The sequence below is a fragment of the Pseudorasbora parva genome, chromosome 5, assembly GCF_024679245.1.
Source record: "Pseudorasbora parva isolate DD20220531a chromosome 5, ASM2467924v1, whole genome shotgun sequence".
NCBI classification, from domain to species: Eukaryota; Metazoa; Chordata; class Actinopteri; order Cypriniformes; family Gobionidae; genus Pseudorasbora; species Pseudorasbora parva.
This window is the reverse complement of record NC_090176.1, coordinates 9547918-9566126: the sequence shown is the minus strand read 5'-3', so window position 1 is coordinate 9566126 and position 18209 is coordinate 9547918. Positions and strand designations below refer to the sequence as shown.

The window sequence follows — 18209 nt, the reverse complement described above, 5'->3', positions numbered from 1 at the left end:
TATATATATACTCTCTTGTCATCATTGTGAAACCAGTTGCGTAACACTTTAATGTGGCAAGTTACAAAATTGTGTTGTCGTTAAAAAAAAAAATCCTCAGTCTGTGTTCCAGTACTAATACGCTGCCTACATAGACAGCATCTTGCAGCATCAGTCATTTTGGTTATGGATCATACTTGAGGCTAAAGTCTTTTTTTTGGATACCAGTGAGCTTCCTTCCTAGACAGTTTTTTGGATATCACAGGCACACCCCGAAGCAGTATTTTGGAAATACTGTCCAGATAGGAAGCTTCCTATGATTTGAGACACCCTCTTGTTTGAGTGAGAAGTCAGAAGTGACCCAGCCCCCGTCCGACGCGTCTCGTGCCGTTGCTCTGCTGACTGTACTTCAGTTCACTTCAGACTGCGAGGATGGAGAACTACAAGCAGTTTCTTATTTTCTTCGTTCTGGCGTTGGCGGTCGGTTTTATGTCGATTGCGTTGGTTTTAACGTGGGTTTTACATTACCAAAAAGGGCTCGGATGGGACGGAGGAGCGGCTGAGTTTAACTGGCACCCGTTGTTAATGGTGATCGGGTTTATTTTTCTTCAGGGAATTGGTAAGGAGTTTGTATGTTTGCATTTCATTCAGCAACCAGAGGTTCACATTCCTGAGTCTTTAATCACGATTTAAAGTAACAACACTAATATAAGTTAGTCATATACAGCGTTAACTCACAGAAATAAACAAAGAAGCCATTTTCGTTATCTAAAACTTCTGTTCCCTTTCGAGAGAGGTTCCTCGTATTACGTATGGGAAAAACTCCTTTTCTCGAGAATGTGAAGCAAAACTTTTAATAAAGGTATCTATGTAAAGCGCAGTGAGCTGCACGGCCATAGCCCAGCGCGAGGAGCGCTCTGATTGGCCGGGCTGCGGCAACTGCAGGAACCTATGGTGAGGCGGCTGAGAGGAACGAACCAATGGGGGGCGTTCCAGAAGCCCGCCGAAAAAGGTGCTTATATTTGCATACAGGAGGCTATATAAGACCCTAATTCGCCATAGGTGTCAGATTTTATCTCCTTCAGCGATACCTTCGCTGGTCTCCGGAAGAAGCACCGCCGTTGAAAAGGCACCAGCGGAACCTGCAGCTGAGGACGACGGACTCCCTCTCCGCCTTCTCTGCCGTTCCAGCTACGCCATCCGGCGTTATATATCCTTTAAACTGTGTCTATGTTGAGTGTTATATGTGTTTGTGTTGCCGCTGCAACGCCACTTCTAGAGCTTACAGGCTTGTTCTACTCGAGGACTCTCTCGTTCCGCCGCGTCGTTAAGCGCCGCGGAAAGACGGAGCTCTTCTCACTCTCCCTCTGCTCTCGTCCCGTCGCGCTGAATAGCGCCGCGGAAAGAGAGAATGTTAGAGGACATGAGCACACTCAAGCCGAAGCTCTCTTCACTCTGCCGCCGCCGCGGCTCTTCTTCCGCCGCTGCCACAGAGTTGTTCCCACTCTTCTCTCATTCCGTCGCGCTACAGCCGCGGACAGAGAATACTAGAGTGAATAGGCGAACTCGAGCCGAAGCTCTCGTCACTATACCGTCGCGCTGAGGAGGCGCCGCGGACAGACGGAGTTTTTCCTCGGACAGAGTTTTACCTCACGCTTCCAATTCTCTCGTCCTGTCGCTCTATCGCCGCGGACAGAGAATACTAGAGTGAATAAACAAACTCGAGCCGAAGCTCTCGCCGTGCTAGAAGCGCCGCGGACAGAGTTTTACCTCACGCTTCCAATTCTCTCGTCCTGTCGCTCTATCGCCGCGGACAGAGAATACTAGAGTGAATAAACAAACTCGAACCGAAGCTCTCGCCGTGCTAGAAGCGCCGCGGACAGAGTTTTACCTCACGCTTCCAATTCTCTCGTCCTGTCGCTCTATCGCCGCGGACAGAGAATAATAAAGTGAATAAACAAACTCGAGCCGAAGCTCTCGCCGTCCTAGAAGCGCCGCGGACAGAGTTTTACCTCACGCTTCCAATTCTCTCGTCCTGTCGCTCTATCGCCGCGGACAGAGAATAATAGAGTGAATAAACAAACTCGAGCCGAAGCTCTCGCCGTGCTAGAAGCGCCGCGGACAGAGTTTTACCTCACGCTTCCAATTCTCTCGTCCTGTCGCTCTATCGCCGCGGACAGAGAATAATAGAGTGAATAAACAAACTCGAGCCGAAGCTCTCGCCGTGCTAGAAGCGCCGCGGACAGAGTTTTACCTCACGCTTCCAATTCTCTCGTCCTGTCGCTCTATCGCCGCGGACAGAGAATACTAGAGTGAATAAACAAACTCGAGCCGAAGCTCTCGCCGTGCTAGAAGCGCCGCGGACAGAGTTTTACCTCACGCTTCCAATTCTCTCGTCCTGTCGCTCTATCGCCGCGGACAGAGAATACTAGAGTGAATAAACAAACTCGAGCCGAAGCTCTCGCCGTGCTAGAAGCGCCGCGGACAGAGTTTTACCTCACGCTTCCAATTCTCTCGTCCTGTCGCTCTATCGCCGCGGACAGAGAATAATAGAGTGAATAAACAAACTCGAGCCGAAGCTCTCGCCGTCCTAGAAGCGCCGCGGACAGAGTTTTACCTCACGCTTCCAATTCTCTCGTCCTGTCGCTCTATCGCCGCGGACAGAGAATAATAGAGTGAATAAACAAACTCGAGCTGAAGCTCTCGCCGTGCTAGAAGCGCCGCGGACAGAGTTTTACCTCACGCTTCCAATTCTCTCGTCCTGTCGCTCTATCGCCGCGGACAGAGAATAATAGAGTGAATAAACAAACTCGAGCCGAAGCTCTCGCCGTGCTAGAAGCGCCGCGGACAGAGTTTTACCTCACGCTTCCAATTCTCTCGTCCTGTCGCTCTATCGCCGCGGACAGAGAATACTAGAGTGAATAAACTAACTCGAGCCGAAGCTCTCGCCGTGCTCATTCTACCGCCGCCGTGCTGAAGCGCTGCGGACAGAGAATACTAGAGTAAGTTAGACGAGCGAGCTCGGGCTGTTGGGTATGTCAAGAACAATGTCGCTGCAGCGCGCGCTTACTGCCAAGGAAGTTGTAATGGCTGCCTTGTCATGATAGCGCGCGCCCCTTCCACAGCGCGTTGCTGACTAGAGCGCGGCTTACGTCATAGCACGCGCTCACTGTCAGAGCATAAGGGCGTCGGAAAATGGCTGCCAAGCTAAGCCCTTTTTTCACTCTATCACTTCCAGTCCCCTTTATTCAGGCGGCTGGAAAGGTTTTTACACTGTAGACAAAGTGTCCACTACACAGTGTGCACCCCTACATAAGCACTGTTAATTCAGCCTCACAAAATCACAAATAAATCCCGCCGCGGCCGGATTACACCATATAAAGTCAACTAGCCTTATTGCAGTCAACTAGCCTGTGGTCAAACACGCTTGTCTGCATGCGCGCTTTCAGTCTAGACTAGAGCATAACGGCATTGTGGAATGGCTCACATACCACCCGCACTTCCTTACATTCTCCCAGTTCCCTTAAGTTAGTGACTGGAGATGAAATATTGCAGTCAACTAGCCTGTGTTAAACACGCTCGTCTGCACACTAATGCTGTGTGCGTTTACCCCTGTGGATTTGCTCACTGGTTTGCACCGTGGGTATTCTACGTAGGTTGTGCGCCACTGCACATTGTTTACACTACACACAAAAGAGCTTTCTATGTAGGAAATGTGCCCACTTTACAGTCTGCACTCCTGCACCCAAGCACTTTTCACAAAGTTCACTCTCGCACACACAATATAAATGTGAGGCGTGCGCCCACTGCAAAGCCTGCACCGCCAAAACTAACACTATCCCCACAGTGTTAAAAGCAGTGTTACAGCACAAGCAACCCGGCTAACAGGCCCCTATTACTAAGCGGCCAGCCCCCGAATCTAATTCAACCCCTGGCTTTACGAGCCCAGGCCTGGCAGGCCATTCCTGGTATATAATATTGGGTGTTGAACATATAAAACGAGGTTCTCGCTACAGTTTTGCTCGCAGACCCCGCGATTCAAGCCGTGGTCGAGCCCTCTGTAAGAAGCAGTGTCAGTCACGTGCTTCTCGCTGAGGCATTGAGACTGTTAAAGGAGAGAGCGGCGAAAACAGTACACCCGACGCTAGCGAGTCAGGTTTTTACTGTCGCTAATTCCTCATGCCGAAAATGGGTGGCGGTCTCAGGCCCATTTTCCAGGCATCTGAACAAAGCACTTATGACACGCTCGTTTCAAGGTGCTGACGGTGAAACAAATCCTCGCGCACATTCGCCCCGGGGATTGGGTTTTCTCAATAGATCTGAAAAACGCATACTTCACGTTACGATAACCCCCCACCCCCACTACAGGCCATTCTTGAGATTCGCCTTCGAGGGGCAGGCTTATCAGTACAGTCATTGTCATAGACTCAAGACTTACGGCATAAGAACCACCACGTCTTGATAATGTACATAAAATCGCTAGGGCAGCCGAGATCAGACTCTGTTCACTGCATGGCTAAGCATCTCCTTTTATGGGCAGAGCACAATCTGAGCTCCCTAAGGGCGGCTTACGTGCCAGGTATTCTGAATCAGGGTCCGGACATGTTATCCAGAGGACCCATGTCCCCAGGGGGATGGTCCCTTTACCCGCAAACAATTCAGCTTGCACAGCACACGCTGCCCAATATTTTTTCTGCAAACGCAGGGATGCCCTGGCCCATGTTGGCCCAGACTCCCTCTATATGTTCCCTCCGATCGCGATCCAGCTGCAGCCTGTGCTTTTTAATAGCCCCACTTTGGAAGAACCGCACATGGTTCTCCATACTGTTTCAGCTGTCAGACACAGCCCCATGCCTATTCTGCCAATGAAAGGGAAGGTCTGGCATCCCAATCCCGAGCTGTGGGCCCTCCACGTATGGCCCATCAACGGTATCCGGGAACCTCTCTGACAAGTTATGAACACTATTTCGGAAGCTAGAGCCCCTGCTATCTGGCAGCTCTGCTTGAAGTGGTCAGTGGTTTTCTAACCAATGTGCTACGCGAAACATCGACGCACACTCATGCGAACTGGCGGAACCGCTCGCTTTCTCCAAGAGCTAATGGATGCGGGTCGTCCCCCCTCCATACTCGGGGTGTGTGTCTCCGCCATAGCAGCTAGCCACGCTCCTATCGCGGCACATTCACTAGGGAAAAGTGATCTTATTGTGTGTTTTCTTAAAGGGGCCAGGAGATTCAGCCCGCCTTGCCCCTACCTCGGTCCCTATTTGGGACCTCGCCATGGTTTTGGAGGCCGTGAAGGGTTCCCCCTCCTAACCACTTCAGAACACGAGCTTGAAGCACATATCACTCAAAACCGTTTTTCTGCTGGCTGTGGCCTCGGTTAACCGAGTGGGTGGCTTACCTGCACTCTCCGTGAGCCCTTCCTGTCTTGAGTTTGGGTCCAGCAACTTCAAGGTTGTGCTCAAACCGAGGCATGGTTTTATGCTGAAAGTGCTATCAACCCCTTCAGTATGCAGCTCTTTGCACTGCTTAACCCGCGTCTCAGAGAGAATAAGACGCAAACATATTCTGCTCAGTCAGAGCATTGAGATTGTATCTAGAGCGCTCCGCCCCCTTCAGGCAGTCGGATCAGCTCTTCATTGCTTCGGTGGCCGCACTAAAGTTTGTGCTGTCATGAAACAGTCTCTCACACTGGATAGTGGATGCAGTCCCACTAGCATATAGGTCCAGGACCTAACCTGTCCTACAGGCATTTAAGCCCACTCCTCTAGAGGCATGGCCTCATCTTGGGCTTGGTCGTGTGACATTTCTTTGGAAGATATCTGTGCGGCGGCAGGCTGGGCCTCTCCGTCCACTTTTATCAGATTCTACAAGTTGGAGGTTCCAGCTCTACAAGCAGGGCTTCTCTCCATCTAGGCTCTATCTTGACCCTGGCAAACAGATTGCCTTACATTTTGGCCTGTACACATTAGTCCTTAAGCACTATTCATTCATCATAAGATCCGACTATGTCCGATCAGCTGTTCAAACGAACCGACTCTTCCGGTTCTTCATTCCCCTTATAAGCCGCCTCTGTCGGTGTCTCGGGGGTTTATAACATGTGCTTTGGGTATACTGGGTCAGTCAGCACACACGGCGCTTTACATTGTGTTCCCATACGTAATACGAGGAACCTCTCTCGAAAGGGAACGTACTCGGTTACTTTCGTAACCTCGGTTCCCTGAGAGAGAGGAACGAGTATTACGTTCCGTGCCGTGTTTATGCTTCTCAGGTATCGCTTCAGTCGATCTTAAAACCTGACACCTATGGCGAATTAGGGTCTTATATAGCCTCCTGTATGCAAATATAAGCACCTTTTTCGGCGGGCTTCTGGAACGCCCCCCATTGGTTCGTTCCTCTCAGCCGCCTCACCATAGGTTCCTGCAGTTGCCGCAGCCCGGCCAATCAGAGCGCTCCTCGCGCTGGGCTATGGCCGTGCAGCTCACTGCGCTTTACATAGATACCTTTATTAAAAGTTTTGCTTCACATTCTCGAGAAAAGGAGTTTTTCCCATACGTAATACTCGTTCCTCTCTCTCAGGGAACCGAGGTTACGAAAGTAACCGAGTACGTTACTTGTTTATTTTTTCTTTAGAGAATTATTGGTACGGACGATCGTAATGTATCTTTCAGATTTCGACAAAGTTTGCAACATGTTGTTTCCGCCACTGAATAAAACAATTCAGAAGATAAATTGCGACTTTCTAAACTTTTTTTTGTTTGTTGTTTTGTTTTTTTCCACAATGGGGGCATTCTAACGTTACCCTATTTGCGATTTTTTTTTTCTGCGAGTTTATCTCCCAATTCTGAGAAAAAAAATACATATAAAGGTGGGGTAAATTGGCCCTATTCTGAAAAAACGAGAACAATTTGCTTTATACATTTAGAGCAACATCAGATTACAAGCATTTTAGTTTAAAAATGAAAAAGATAAGACAACAGTAGTAGGAATTAACCATGCTGAAAACCAGCCTATTTAAAAATATTGTTGGCTGATGCTAAATGGTTAGCTAATGCTAAGTTGTGGTAATTTTGAGGTAGACAAAATATGTGTATTGAACCCTAGATTACATTTGATAGAAAAAACAAAAGATGTTATGTTCAGACCATAATAATTATGATAGGGGAAGTGCTGCCCCCTGGGGGCGTTTTACCCAACAGGTTTGAAAAAAAGGTAATTCTAAAAATATAAATATATTTTCCTTAAATAACCACAGGTACTCCATAACTACTGCCTAATGTTCTCATATAATTTATAACTGTGATGTTTTGCAAAACAACACGCTTTAAATGCTTTAATTTTCTGCTGAAAATGAGATCAATTACCGTAAAAACGTTTTCTCTCAGGCCGCCAGGGCAAGCTTCACTGTGAATAATTCTAAATTACTCTTGTCAACTTAGTCCATAGCAACAACAAAAATGTATCGTGACTTTATTAAGTGGTTATTTTTGGAAAAACTGTAAGGGGCGTTTTACTCCACACTACCCTATCTTTTAAATTGTTCTGTTTCATTTCTCCTGACCACCATAGGCGGTGTTAAATAATGCTGCGTTCTTGGCATGTTTTTGAGCCCTAAAGTTATAACTTCAAACCTCGAGTCGACTCACGACTTTGTAGCGTTCCAGGCAAAGTCAAGCCAAACTTCTAGCTACCACAATTTCTTGCGCTCAGGAAGTAAACCTAGCAAGGTGGATCCTTACTGGGCTTATGCTCAGTTACATTTCTATCGCCGAAGATGCGTATACTCTTAGCTTATTATAGGGAAACGGAGGAGACAAAACAGCGCATGAGGCAAGAGAAGCTGTTATACCTTTTATTTTATGTTATTTTTATATTTGGACATGTATTTGGTATTAATTTATTCTTGCACTCAAGGGATTGAAAACTAGCTAACACTAGAAAAGCTGCTGCTGATGCATAGCATTTGTGGATAAATAACGTTTGAGAAATACCTTATTTTAATAAACAATTTGTTTTTTAATGTAAAACTTTCATAAACACCGCATCCGAAGGGTCTGCCGTTGTTGTTTCGCGAGCTATGTGACGTCAGAGCGCGTAACACATCGTACATCGATCTAGTACGAGTTCACGGGTGGGAAGTCATGGGTTTCACTGCTGTTCCAGTGCACTTTCAGGGGTAGAAGATTGGAAAAAACCGAGCATTTGCTATTGAAGACTGTGGCTGAAGAAATTATGGTATGAAGGAAATGACGGTATCAGCCGTGCCTACTGAAAACACACCAGTGGATGAGATTTTCAGCGAGATTTTCAACTTCCGCATACTGTCGATTTGGATGCCCTTTCTACGAGTGCATCAAATTCGCATTTCCATAGTGAAGAATTGGTTGAGCCTGCCATGCAAGCCCCCCTTAAGATGTTTTCTCCAGCCTGTCTGCTGCAGGCGGTTCGAGCGGCGGGTCTGTTTATTCATCGGGAGTGGGGCCATCCTCTCCGGATGACACATTGTCAGTTCTACAGATGGCGGTGGCATTTTTGGGCCTTGATGAATCACTGGTTAAGCCTATTCAAACCAATGTGACAGGCTTCTGAATGATCCAAATGTGTTTACGACGATGCCACTGTGTAAGGACTTTGTAACAATTTTCCAGTGGACTTACAGGTTCCAGTGTGCCTAGAAGGAGGTGAAAGACAGCCTGTACTCAATAGCTTCAGACCGTAGCTTCAATGGCCGAGGCTGATCCCACTGGAGTAGGGCGGTTACCTGAGATCGAACAGCAAGTAGCAGCTTTGGTGGCATCTCCTGATGAAGCATTAAGAGGCAATGTACTCTGCCCAAGCAAACAATGTGGACATACTGACACATTTTTGAAGAAGGCATATGAGTCAGTAGCTTTTATAGCTCAAGCAGAGAATAACATCTGAGAGCTGCTTCTTGCCTGTAATACTACAGTAGGACTCCCAGTTCCGACAAACTGCTCTATTGGCTATGGGTTATGTGACTCGTGAGCTTGGGATACTATCAACGACCTTCCTAACAGCCTGGCGTCAGGTATGTCAGGCATGATTACCTGAAGATTGTAAACAGACCCTGAGTCTCCTACCAATTGTACCGGGACATCTTTTTGGGCCCAATATCTCTGAGATATTAGAGAAAAGAATGAAACTGTAAAAAGCCATGAGACAGCTAACTTAGACCACAGGGGCACCTTCTTTTAGGATGCTAGGGACTGTAAGTTGTCAGCCATTTCAAATAATAATAATAATAATTCATTACATTTATATAGAACTTTTCTAGGCACTCAAAGCGCTTTACATAGAAGGGGGAATCTCCTCAACCATCACCAATGTGCAGCATCCACTTGGATGATGCGACGGCAGCCATATTGCGCCAGAACGCTCACCACACACCAGCTTATGGTGGAGAGGAGACCGAATGATGAAGCCAATCAGGATAAGGGGATTATTAGGAGGCCATGATGGACAGGGGCCAATGGGCAAATTTTGGCCAGGATGCCAGGGTTACACCCCTACTCTTTATCGAAGGACATCCTGGGATTTTTAATGACCACAGAGAGTCAGGACCTCGGTTTAACGTCTCATCCGAAAGACGGTGCTCTTTGACAGTATAGTGTCCCCATCACTATACTGGGGTGTTAGGACCCACACAGACCACAGGGTGAGCACCCCCTGCTGGCCTCACTAACACCTCTACCAGCAGCAACCTAGTATTCCCAGTTGGTCTCCCATCCAGGTACTGGCCAGGTTCAGCCCTGCTTAGCTTCAGTGGGAAACCAATCTTGGGCTACAGGGTGATATGGCTGCTGGCATTTCACTGTCAACCTCAGGGTGGGCCATGTCAATGTGGTGGTCAAAGAAATATCGGAAATCATGATGTTAGTGTTGGGATGACCTCTGACACTGACGATTATTGCAAGATCAGTTTCTAAACAATTACTTGCCACTACATCACACTTGATTTTTTGCTTCGAAGCGGAGTCCTTACAACAGTGAACATGCTTGATTTTGCCAAATTACAAGAGGTCAGACAGACTTTACTGGCAACAAAGGCACTTTTGAGATATGTTAAGCAAATGAATATAATAAGTCAGTTATCAACAACTGTCAGGCAAATGACGGACACCAGGTTTAGCACAGTGTTCCTTACCTTGGATTCAATTAAGCAGTTTATGCTGAGCTTTGAGAAGAAATTGAAAGCCACAGGGAAAGCCGAAAAATTGACTAAATATCTCCTGATGTCTTGGGAGTTCCTGCTGAAATTTTTCGCCCATTCTACCAGGCCCAGAGTGAACTCTTGGGGTGACCAGTACCCACACTTAACCTGATTGTTTTGTAGCACGAGAGGCAAAAGTGCCACTGCAGATCTGTGGCGTCAGTCAGTCCTCATCAGGCCATCATTCGTCAGCAGCGTCTTGAATGGCTGAACCGCAAAGTCAAAATTAAACCATCAGCTGTGGATGCCGCTCTCTTCCTTCATAGCTCGTACTGAGACGAATATATTTGTGTAAATACTTTAGCAACACTGCGTGAAATTTTGAAGTTTAAAGTTTGAGGTCCAGAGAATTTTGTGACTGTTACACCTGTTCGACCTCAGCAAAGTTAGATAATTAGTAAGTCTGTGCTTTTTCTCTTACTGTTGTGCTGATAGGGCCGCTGTGCCTGTGTTTGGACATGTATTTGTTTACCATTGCAAGCAATCATGAAACGGACCTCAGGTTTGGGTCGGGTTCGTGCTTAATACATAAATGTAATGGTCGGGTTTGGCTAAATGATCTCCGGTACGGGCCGGGTTTGGCTTCAGTTTAAAGCGGACGGACTAGTTGTTGATATGCATCAAGTCAAGTAAACTTTATTTATATAGTGATTTTCGCAATGACGATTGTTTCAAAGCAGGACTTAAGTGTCATCCATTAGTGAGGATAACATGGAGAGCTTGTTCTTATATGCATTCACCTTCACTATTTCTCTCAGAAAGGAAGATCATGTTGGGTAAGTACTCTGTGCATCCTTAAATTATTGTTTTTACAACACCGGCTAAGAACGTTTATTCCAGCGCTCGTGCAGACAGGGTTGCCAAGTTTTACTATGGGCAACTACTAGCCCTAAACAATAGATTCTCTGGGGGTTCTCTGGAGGAAAAAAAAGGCGTTTGGGGGTAAAATGTTTTTATTTTGGCAAGGTTGCCTGCTAAAATTCGCATTCCCAGGTTTATATATCACATAATTGAGGTCGCTTCAACCCGCGGACATGGAAAACAACCAGTGGGGGAAAAAAAACAGACTTGGCAACAGTGCAGTTAAGTTCTGTTGACATTTGACAACTAACGTTATGTGTCGTTCCATTGCTCTGATTGGTTGTAGGTCTATCCAGTTGAGGTCTTTCCTGGTTCGGTTGAAACACGGCCCATAATCACAGCCCAATGGAGCAGTTTCAGACTCATATTCTGACCAGAATTGAGTATGACCATGTTAGGCTACGCTAGTCAGTGAATATGGTGTTATATTCTCTCAACCTGTCTGGCTGCCGCTGCGATAATCTACTAGTGCTTTGCACCGCCTCTGGTGGCCACAGTTACACACGTAACTAGCGTTTTACTCTGTGGTGGAAACAAGCTTCCATAGCTATGTGTGTGATAAAAAAGAGGGAGCACAAATATTTAGACTTTTAGGACACCGTTTGAAATAATGCCAGTAAAGTATTTCAGTAGCCAAAAAAGTATTCTCAAAACCTGCTGAACTGCCTACCTACATCAGGGACTGTATTTATAACTATGCCCCCATGATTTTGGGTATAATTTCAATTTTTTACACTTTTATACTATCTTAATTAAAAAGTAATATTACCAAAAGCTCACTTGTTTCTCTTTTTCTTTCTTCAGCAATTGTTGTGTACAGGCTGCCATGGACCTGGAGGTGCAGCAAGCAGATGATGAAGTTCATCCACGCAGGGTTGCATGTCCTTGCCTTCATCTTAGCTGTCATTTCTGTGGTGGCTGTGTTTGATTTCCACAATGCGAAGGATATTCCCAATATGTACAGCCTGCACAGCTGGATCGGCCTGGCTGCTGTCATACTTTACCCAGCACAGGTATGGTTTCACACGCACACACTGTTTCCTTTTTCTGTTTCATCATCTTCTGGTTCTGTTTTATTAATACTGGAACAACTGTATAATGGCTGTATAATGTGTAAGGCCGTTACATACTTCCGAAAAACAGACAAAAGTTCTCGCTCCCAAGGCTGCAAGAACAAAATTACGTTATTTTGTTCTTGCAGTCCTGGTTTGAGAGTTCTCGCAGCTTGTTCTCAACACGTCATCTGAGCATAACTTTTTTTCTTGTGGGTGTCTGAGAACTATTGTGTGATTGGTCAGAAATGTTAAGTGGGCGGGGTTAATGCAGAGAAACTGAGATGATCGGCACCTGCTTTTCTCGTTAAGTATGGAATGTCCCTAGCCTGACGTGGTCAATTCTAGTCAGAATATGAGTCTGAAACTGCTCCATTTGGGGCGTTTCAACCGAACCAGGAAAGACCTCAATTGGACAGACCTACAACCAATCAGAGCAACGAAGCGACGTCAACAGAGCTCAACTGCACTGTGTTGCCAAGTCCGCGTTTTTTTTCCCTCTGGTTGTTTTCTATGTCCGCGGGTTGAAGCGACTATTATGCAACCTTGCCAAAATAACACACATTTCACATTTCTTCCGGAGAACCCCCCGAGAAGCTATTGTTTAGGGCTAGTAGTTGCCCATAGTAAAACTTGGCAACCCTGTCTGCACGTGCGCTGAAAATGCAGATACAAACAAGCTCTCCATTTAGGATTTGAACAAATATAACCCAAGCCCCTTTGATGACGTGATGATTACGTTACTGTTGATCATCTGTCCGTCATCGTCTAAAGCCCACCCTGATGATTTCATTGGTCCGAACAGTTTCTGTTCAGAGATAATTACTCCTCTATGGAGCGAGGCCAGACCGAACTGCCCGAACTAAAACATTTGTGGGCGGGGCTAAGTTCGGCTGGCATCCAGGCTAGAATGTCCTGCCAGAACAAACTTTGGTCTTGTTCTTGGCACCTCGAGAAAACAAAAAAAAGTCGTCGTTCTTGTGGAGGATGCACTAAGCTTAAAAGAGCTGCATCAAGAGGAGATTGCATTATTCCACTCAGACATAGCAATTTTAATCATTATCCTACACCTTTGCCGCACCCAGTCCACTTCCATCAAAAGCAGTCAATAGTTTATTTTAAACACTTAAACTTTTTTGCACAAATTTTCCACCCTCTCTCTGGCTAGTGAAATTAAACAATACAGGCTGGCTTTGCTACAGTTTCTTCGAGACTTTAATAATAGTATGTAAATGACACCCGTTATGATTAACTGACCCCTGCATATTAGAGGATGGATACCCGACCCGAGCCCGACGGGTTCCGACGGTACCCGACGGGTCGGGCCGGGTTCGGACAGATATTTAGAAATGACGTTCGGGTTCGGGTCGGGCTCGGTCACGTCAGCGCGAAAAGGCATTGAACCTTTTAAATTTAAAACTGCTTATTATGCAAGTAGCCAATGGGCCTGTTTAACTTGATGCAATGGTTTGTTTTTGTGATTAAAATACATGCATTATATAACCCTAACATCCGTCTTCCTGCATGCGGAAATTTGTTTATGTCGCCGTGACAACAACTCGCAACACGTGCGTGCATATTGCCCGCGGCATCCTTGTCATTCCAGTGAGCGCAACTTCAGCGCTGCTGGCAGCAGGACAGCCTTGAAGCCATCCGCAGTTGATGCACTCCTTTTTCTACATAAAACCTCGATTAGCCTAAACTTTGATGGATAGATTATGTAAATAGATCCCATGTTGCAGTTTAGGAACCACAGTTTGAGAAAATCGGTAAGATGACTTTCATTTCAATAAGCATTTAAATTGTGTTACGTTAATGTTTTGTTCTGTTAGCTTGGGCCATTTTTAGCAGACCTTTGTTCATTTAATTTCAGTTGGCTATTTGATTGGGCTCTGTGTAACGTTTGATGCCCCGTGTGCGCGCTGATGCGCTCGTCTGTAAACATTTCAGAATGCCTTCCTTACAGTTGCTTAATAAAAGCGGGATTTCCACACAAACAAACGTGCGTGTCATTAGTATATGAGGGGAAAAAATAGATTTTAACTGTCGGGCTCGGGTCGGGCTCGGACATAAATATTTGAATGCCTGTCGGGCTCGGGTTGGGTTCGGTTACTGCTCTGTCGGACGCGGGTCGGGCTCGGACAGAAAAATGCAGCCCGATCCGCACTCTACTGCATATCAACAAAGATCAGGGGTTTTCAATCTTGTAAATGCCACAGATCCCTAAATATGATCCTCCTCCTGCGAGGGACCCCAAGCCTGACATTTAAAAGGCAGTTGTTTCATATATAAAGATATTTATACAGATTTTTTTATTTAAAAAACATTATTTTACATTACATTATGATTATATGTTAGATGCATTATGTATGCATGTGCAGTACCGGTCAAAAATGTGGGAACTCTTATACTTATCAAGCCTGTAATTTATTTGATTAAAAAAAATCTAATATTGTGAAATATTACTACAATTTAAAATAATGATTTGCTATTTTAAAATACTTTAAAATGTAATATATTTCTGTTTTAATTAATCGATGAATCGTGAAAAAAGCATCACAGGTTCCAAAAAAACCTTCAGCAACAGAACTGTTTCCAATATTGATAATACTGAGTGTCAAATCCTCATATCAGAATGATTTCTGAAGGACCATTTGACACTATATACAACCCCAAATCAGAAAAAGTTGGGACAGTATGGAATGTGCAAATAAAATAAAAAAGAAGTGATTTCTAAAATTACTTTGACTTGTATTTCATTGCAGACAATATGAACACAATATATTTCATGTTTTGTCTGGTCAACTTCATGTCATTTGTAAATATGCATCCTTTCCTGTCATTCAGACCTGCAACACATTTCAAAAAAAGTTGGGACAGTAAAGCATTTACCACTTTGTAATGTTCCCATTCCTTTTCACAACACTTAAAAGACGTTTAGGGACTGAAGACACCAAGTGATGAAGTGTTTCAGGTGTAATTTTGTCCCATTCTTCCTGCAAACAAGTCTTAAGGTGGGCAACAGTACGGGGTCTTCGTTGTCGCATTTTGCGCTTCAAAATGTGCCACACATTCTCTATTGGAGACAGGTCGGGACTGCAGGCAGGCCAGTCAAGTACCCGTACCCTCTTCCTCCGCAGCCAGGACTTAGTAATGTGTGCAGAATGTGGTTTTGCATTGTCTTGTTGAAATATGCATGGACGTCCCTGGAAAATATATCTTCTTGAAGGCAGCATATTATGCTCCAAAATCTCTATGTACTTTTCAGCATTAATGGTGCCTTCACAGAAGTGCAAGTTACCTTTGCCAAGGGCACTAACACAACCCCATACCATGACAGACCCTGGCTTTTGGACTTGTTGCTGGTAACAGTCTGGATGATCCTTTTCTTCTTTGGTCCGGAGCACACGGCGTCCATTCCTCCCAAAAAATACCTGAAATACTGATTCATCTGACCACAGTACACATTTCCACTGTGTGATGGTCCATTCCAGATGCCTCCGAGCCCAGAGAAGTCGACGGCGCTTCTGGACACTGTTAACATAAGGCTTCCTTTTGGCACAGTACAGTTTTAACTGGCATTTGTGGATGTAACTACGTATTGTGGTACTTGAGAAAGGTTTGCCAAAGTAGTCCTGAGCCCATGTGCTGATATCGCTTATAGATGAATGACGATTCTTGATGCAGTGCCGCCTGAGGGATCGGAGATCACAGTTGTTCAGCTTAGGCTTGCGGCCTTGTCCTTTACGCACTGAAATTCCTCCAGATTCCTTGAATCTTGTAATTATGTTATGCACTGTTGAATGTTAAATATCCAAATCTCTTCCTATCTTTCTTTGAGGAACATTGTTTTTAAACATTTCAATAATTTTGTCACGTATTTGTTGGCAAACTGGCGATCCTCGGCCCATCTTTGCTCCTAAAGGATTAAATCTTTCTTGGATGCTACTTTTGTACCAAATCATAATTTCAATCACCTGTTGACATCACCTGTTTCAAATCACATCATTATTTAACCCTTTTACCTCATTACTAGCCCTAAATTGCTCCTGTCCCAACTTTTTTGAAATGTGTTGCAGGTCTGAATGACAGGAAAGGATGCATATTTATAAATGACATGAAGTTGACCAGACAAAACATTAAATATTTTGTTGTTCATATTGTCTGCAATGAAATACAAGTCAAAGTAAATTTAGAAATCACTACTTTCTTTTTTTATTTGCGTTTTCCAAACTGTCCCAACTTTTTCTGATTTGGGGTTGTACTAGTGAAATAATGCTGAAAATTCAGCTTTCATCACTGGAATAAATTTACATTTTAAAGTCTATTAAAACAGAAAACTGTTATTTTAAATTCTAATAATATTTCACAACATTTAGAGACATTATTTCAGAATATTTACAGGAAAAAACTTAATCTGATGAATATTACTGTAATCTACACCAGGGTTTTCAAATTGGGGAGCCCAACACAACACACTTTTTTATCTCAAAAGGACAGAAGATCCTGTTCTTCATAAAGCCCTTTAAATGTTTTTTTTATAGAAACTCAGTTGTTTACTAATAACATAGCGATGCATCAATATTTGAGATGTACAGTTTATTTAATCTTTGCAACATGTTTGTTGTCAAAGCCCTCTGAAGTGTGATGTGTTCTTCTCTCTCATGATTTAGATAGTTATGGGCATCGCCGTCTATCTGATACCTGCAACTCCGGTGTATGTGCGAGCAGCTCTAATGCCTGTACACGTCTACAGTGGCTTGTTCATCTTCACCAGTGTCATTGCCACAGCTCTCATGGGCTTCACAGAGAAACTCATCTTTGGCCTGTAAGTACAGCTTCAGACACAACACAAACCATACAAATGCTAATGCATATTGTGTCATGTGCGTTCGTTTGAAAAACGAAGCAAATTTGCATTTAGTAGTGGTGTTTCTAAGTGTTGTTTGGAATGTCTTCCAGGAAAAGCCCAGCTTATAAAGACTCTCCTCCAGAAGCCATTTTAGTGAACGTTCTTGGGCTGCTTGTCGCTGCGTTTGGTGGTCTTGTTCTCTGGATCGCAACCCGTCCCTCTTGGAAGAGGCCAAAAGAAGAAATCACACAAACTGTGAGCAATAGCAGCACAAGCCCAGAGGATATTAAAGCGGGCACTGCCGTGAGCACAAGAACCCACATGGACCTCGAGACACGCAGACGTAACGGAAAAGCAGAGGAGTCTGGATGAAGGGTTCGGAAACAAGTTTGGATTTTAGTTAAAAGTGTATAGTTCACCCAAAAAATGACTCGCCCTCATGCTGTTCCAATCCTGTGTGTATTTCTTTATTATGTATTTTAAAGAAGTTTTGGTTGCCACTGACTTTTGTTGCATGGACTATATTAAATACAGATGATATTCCATGAAGATATTTTGCAATGTTCTACTGTAAATACATACAAATGTATTATTATTATTATTATTATTATTAATATGCGTTGCTAAGGACTTCATTTGGACAGCTTTAAAGGTGATTTTCTCATTATTTAGACTTTTTTGCACACTCACATTTCAGATTTTTTAAATAGTTGTGTCTCGGCATTTCAGATGATGTATAAATCTTAATTTCCAGACATTGACCCTTATGACTGGTTTTGTTGTCCAGGATCACAAGTGTCTTCATTTTTGGGTGAACTATCCCTTTAATATGATCTCAAAAGTAAAATATCTTCCCAAACATTTTAAAAGTGTAGAGCTTCAGACCAATGCTGAAATCTGCTGATGTCTTTGAAGGGCATTTTACACTGACATCTGTCTCCGCTGTAATATCTCTGCTGTGTATAAAAAAAACCCCATAGAGATGCATGTACCATTAGGCTAGTGACAATGCCCCCAAATTTTTGAGATACCCCTACCGGAGGTAGAACCAAACCCAACAATGTTTTTCCTCCTCTCTAAGGTCTCCCATTTATGAAATGGATTCTTGGCTAAAAATATTTCACTGCTAAGATTGTTAAATTAACAGATATTGTTATACACCCCAAAACCAAAAAGAGACTAAAATATAGCCTGTCCGTTTGGGAGTTAAGGCATATAAACTAATGCAGATCAA

At 44.4% G+C, this 18209-nt stretch overlaps 1 protein-coding gene across 1 annotated transcript; it reads left to right on the top strand.

Moving 5' to 3' along the window:
• The first annotated feature begins 94 nt into the window (after nucleotides 1-94).
• cybrd1 (cytochrome b reductase 1) lies at nucleotides 95-17964 on the top strand. The gene is made up of 4 exons (XM_067443197.1): nucleotides 95-598; nucleotides 11876-12084; nucleotides 16797-16951; nucleotides 17086-17964. Exons 1-4 carry the CDS (start codon nucleotides 412-414, stop codon nucleotides 17345-17347), a joined length of 813 nt encoding a protein of 270 aa, XP_067299298.1. The 5' UTR covers nucleotides 95-411; the 3' UTR covers nucleotides 17348-17964.
• Nucleotides 17965-18209: the final 245 nt, after the last annotated feature.

What these genes read in the sequence shown, in the direction of transcription:
- cybrd1 (XM_067443197.1), top strand. Translation starts at nt 412, where the DNA reads ATGGAGAACTACAAGCAGTTTCTTATTTTCTTCGTTCTGGCGTTGGCG. An exon ending in TATTTTTCTTCAGGGAATTG is followed by an intron (nt 599 to 11,875) that starts GTAAGGAGTTTG and finishes TTCTTTCTTCAG; the next exon opens with CAATTGTTGTGTACAGGCTG. An exon ending in GAGAAACTCATCTTTGGCCT is followed by an intron (nt 16,952 to 17,085) that starts GTAAGTACAGCT and finishes AATGTCTTCCAG; the next exon opens with GAAAAGCCCAGCTTATAAAG.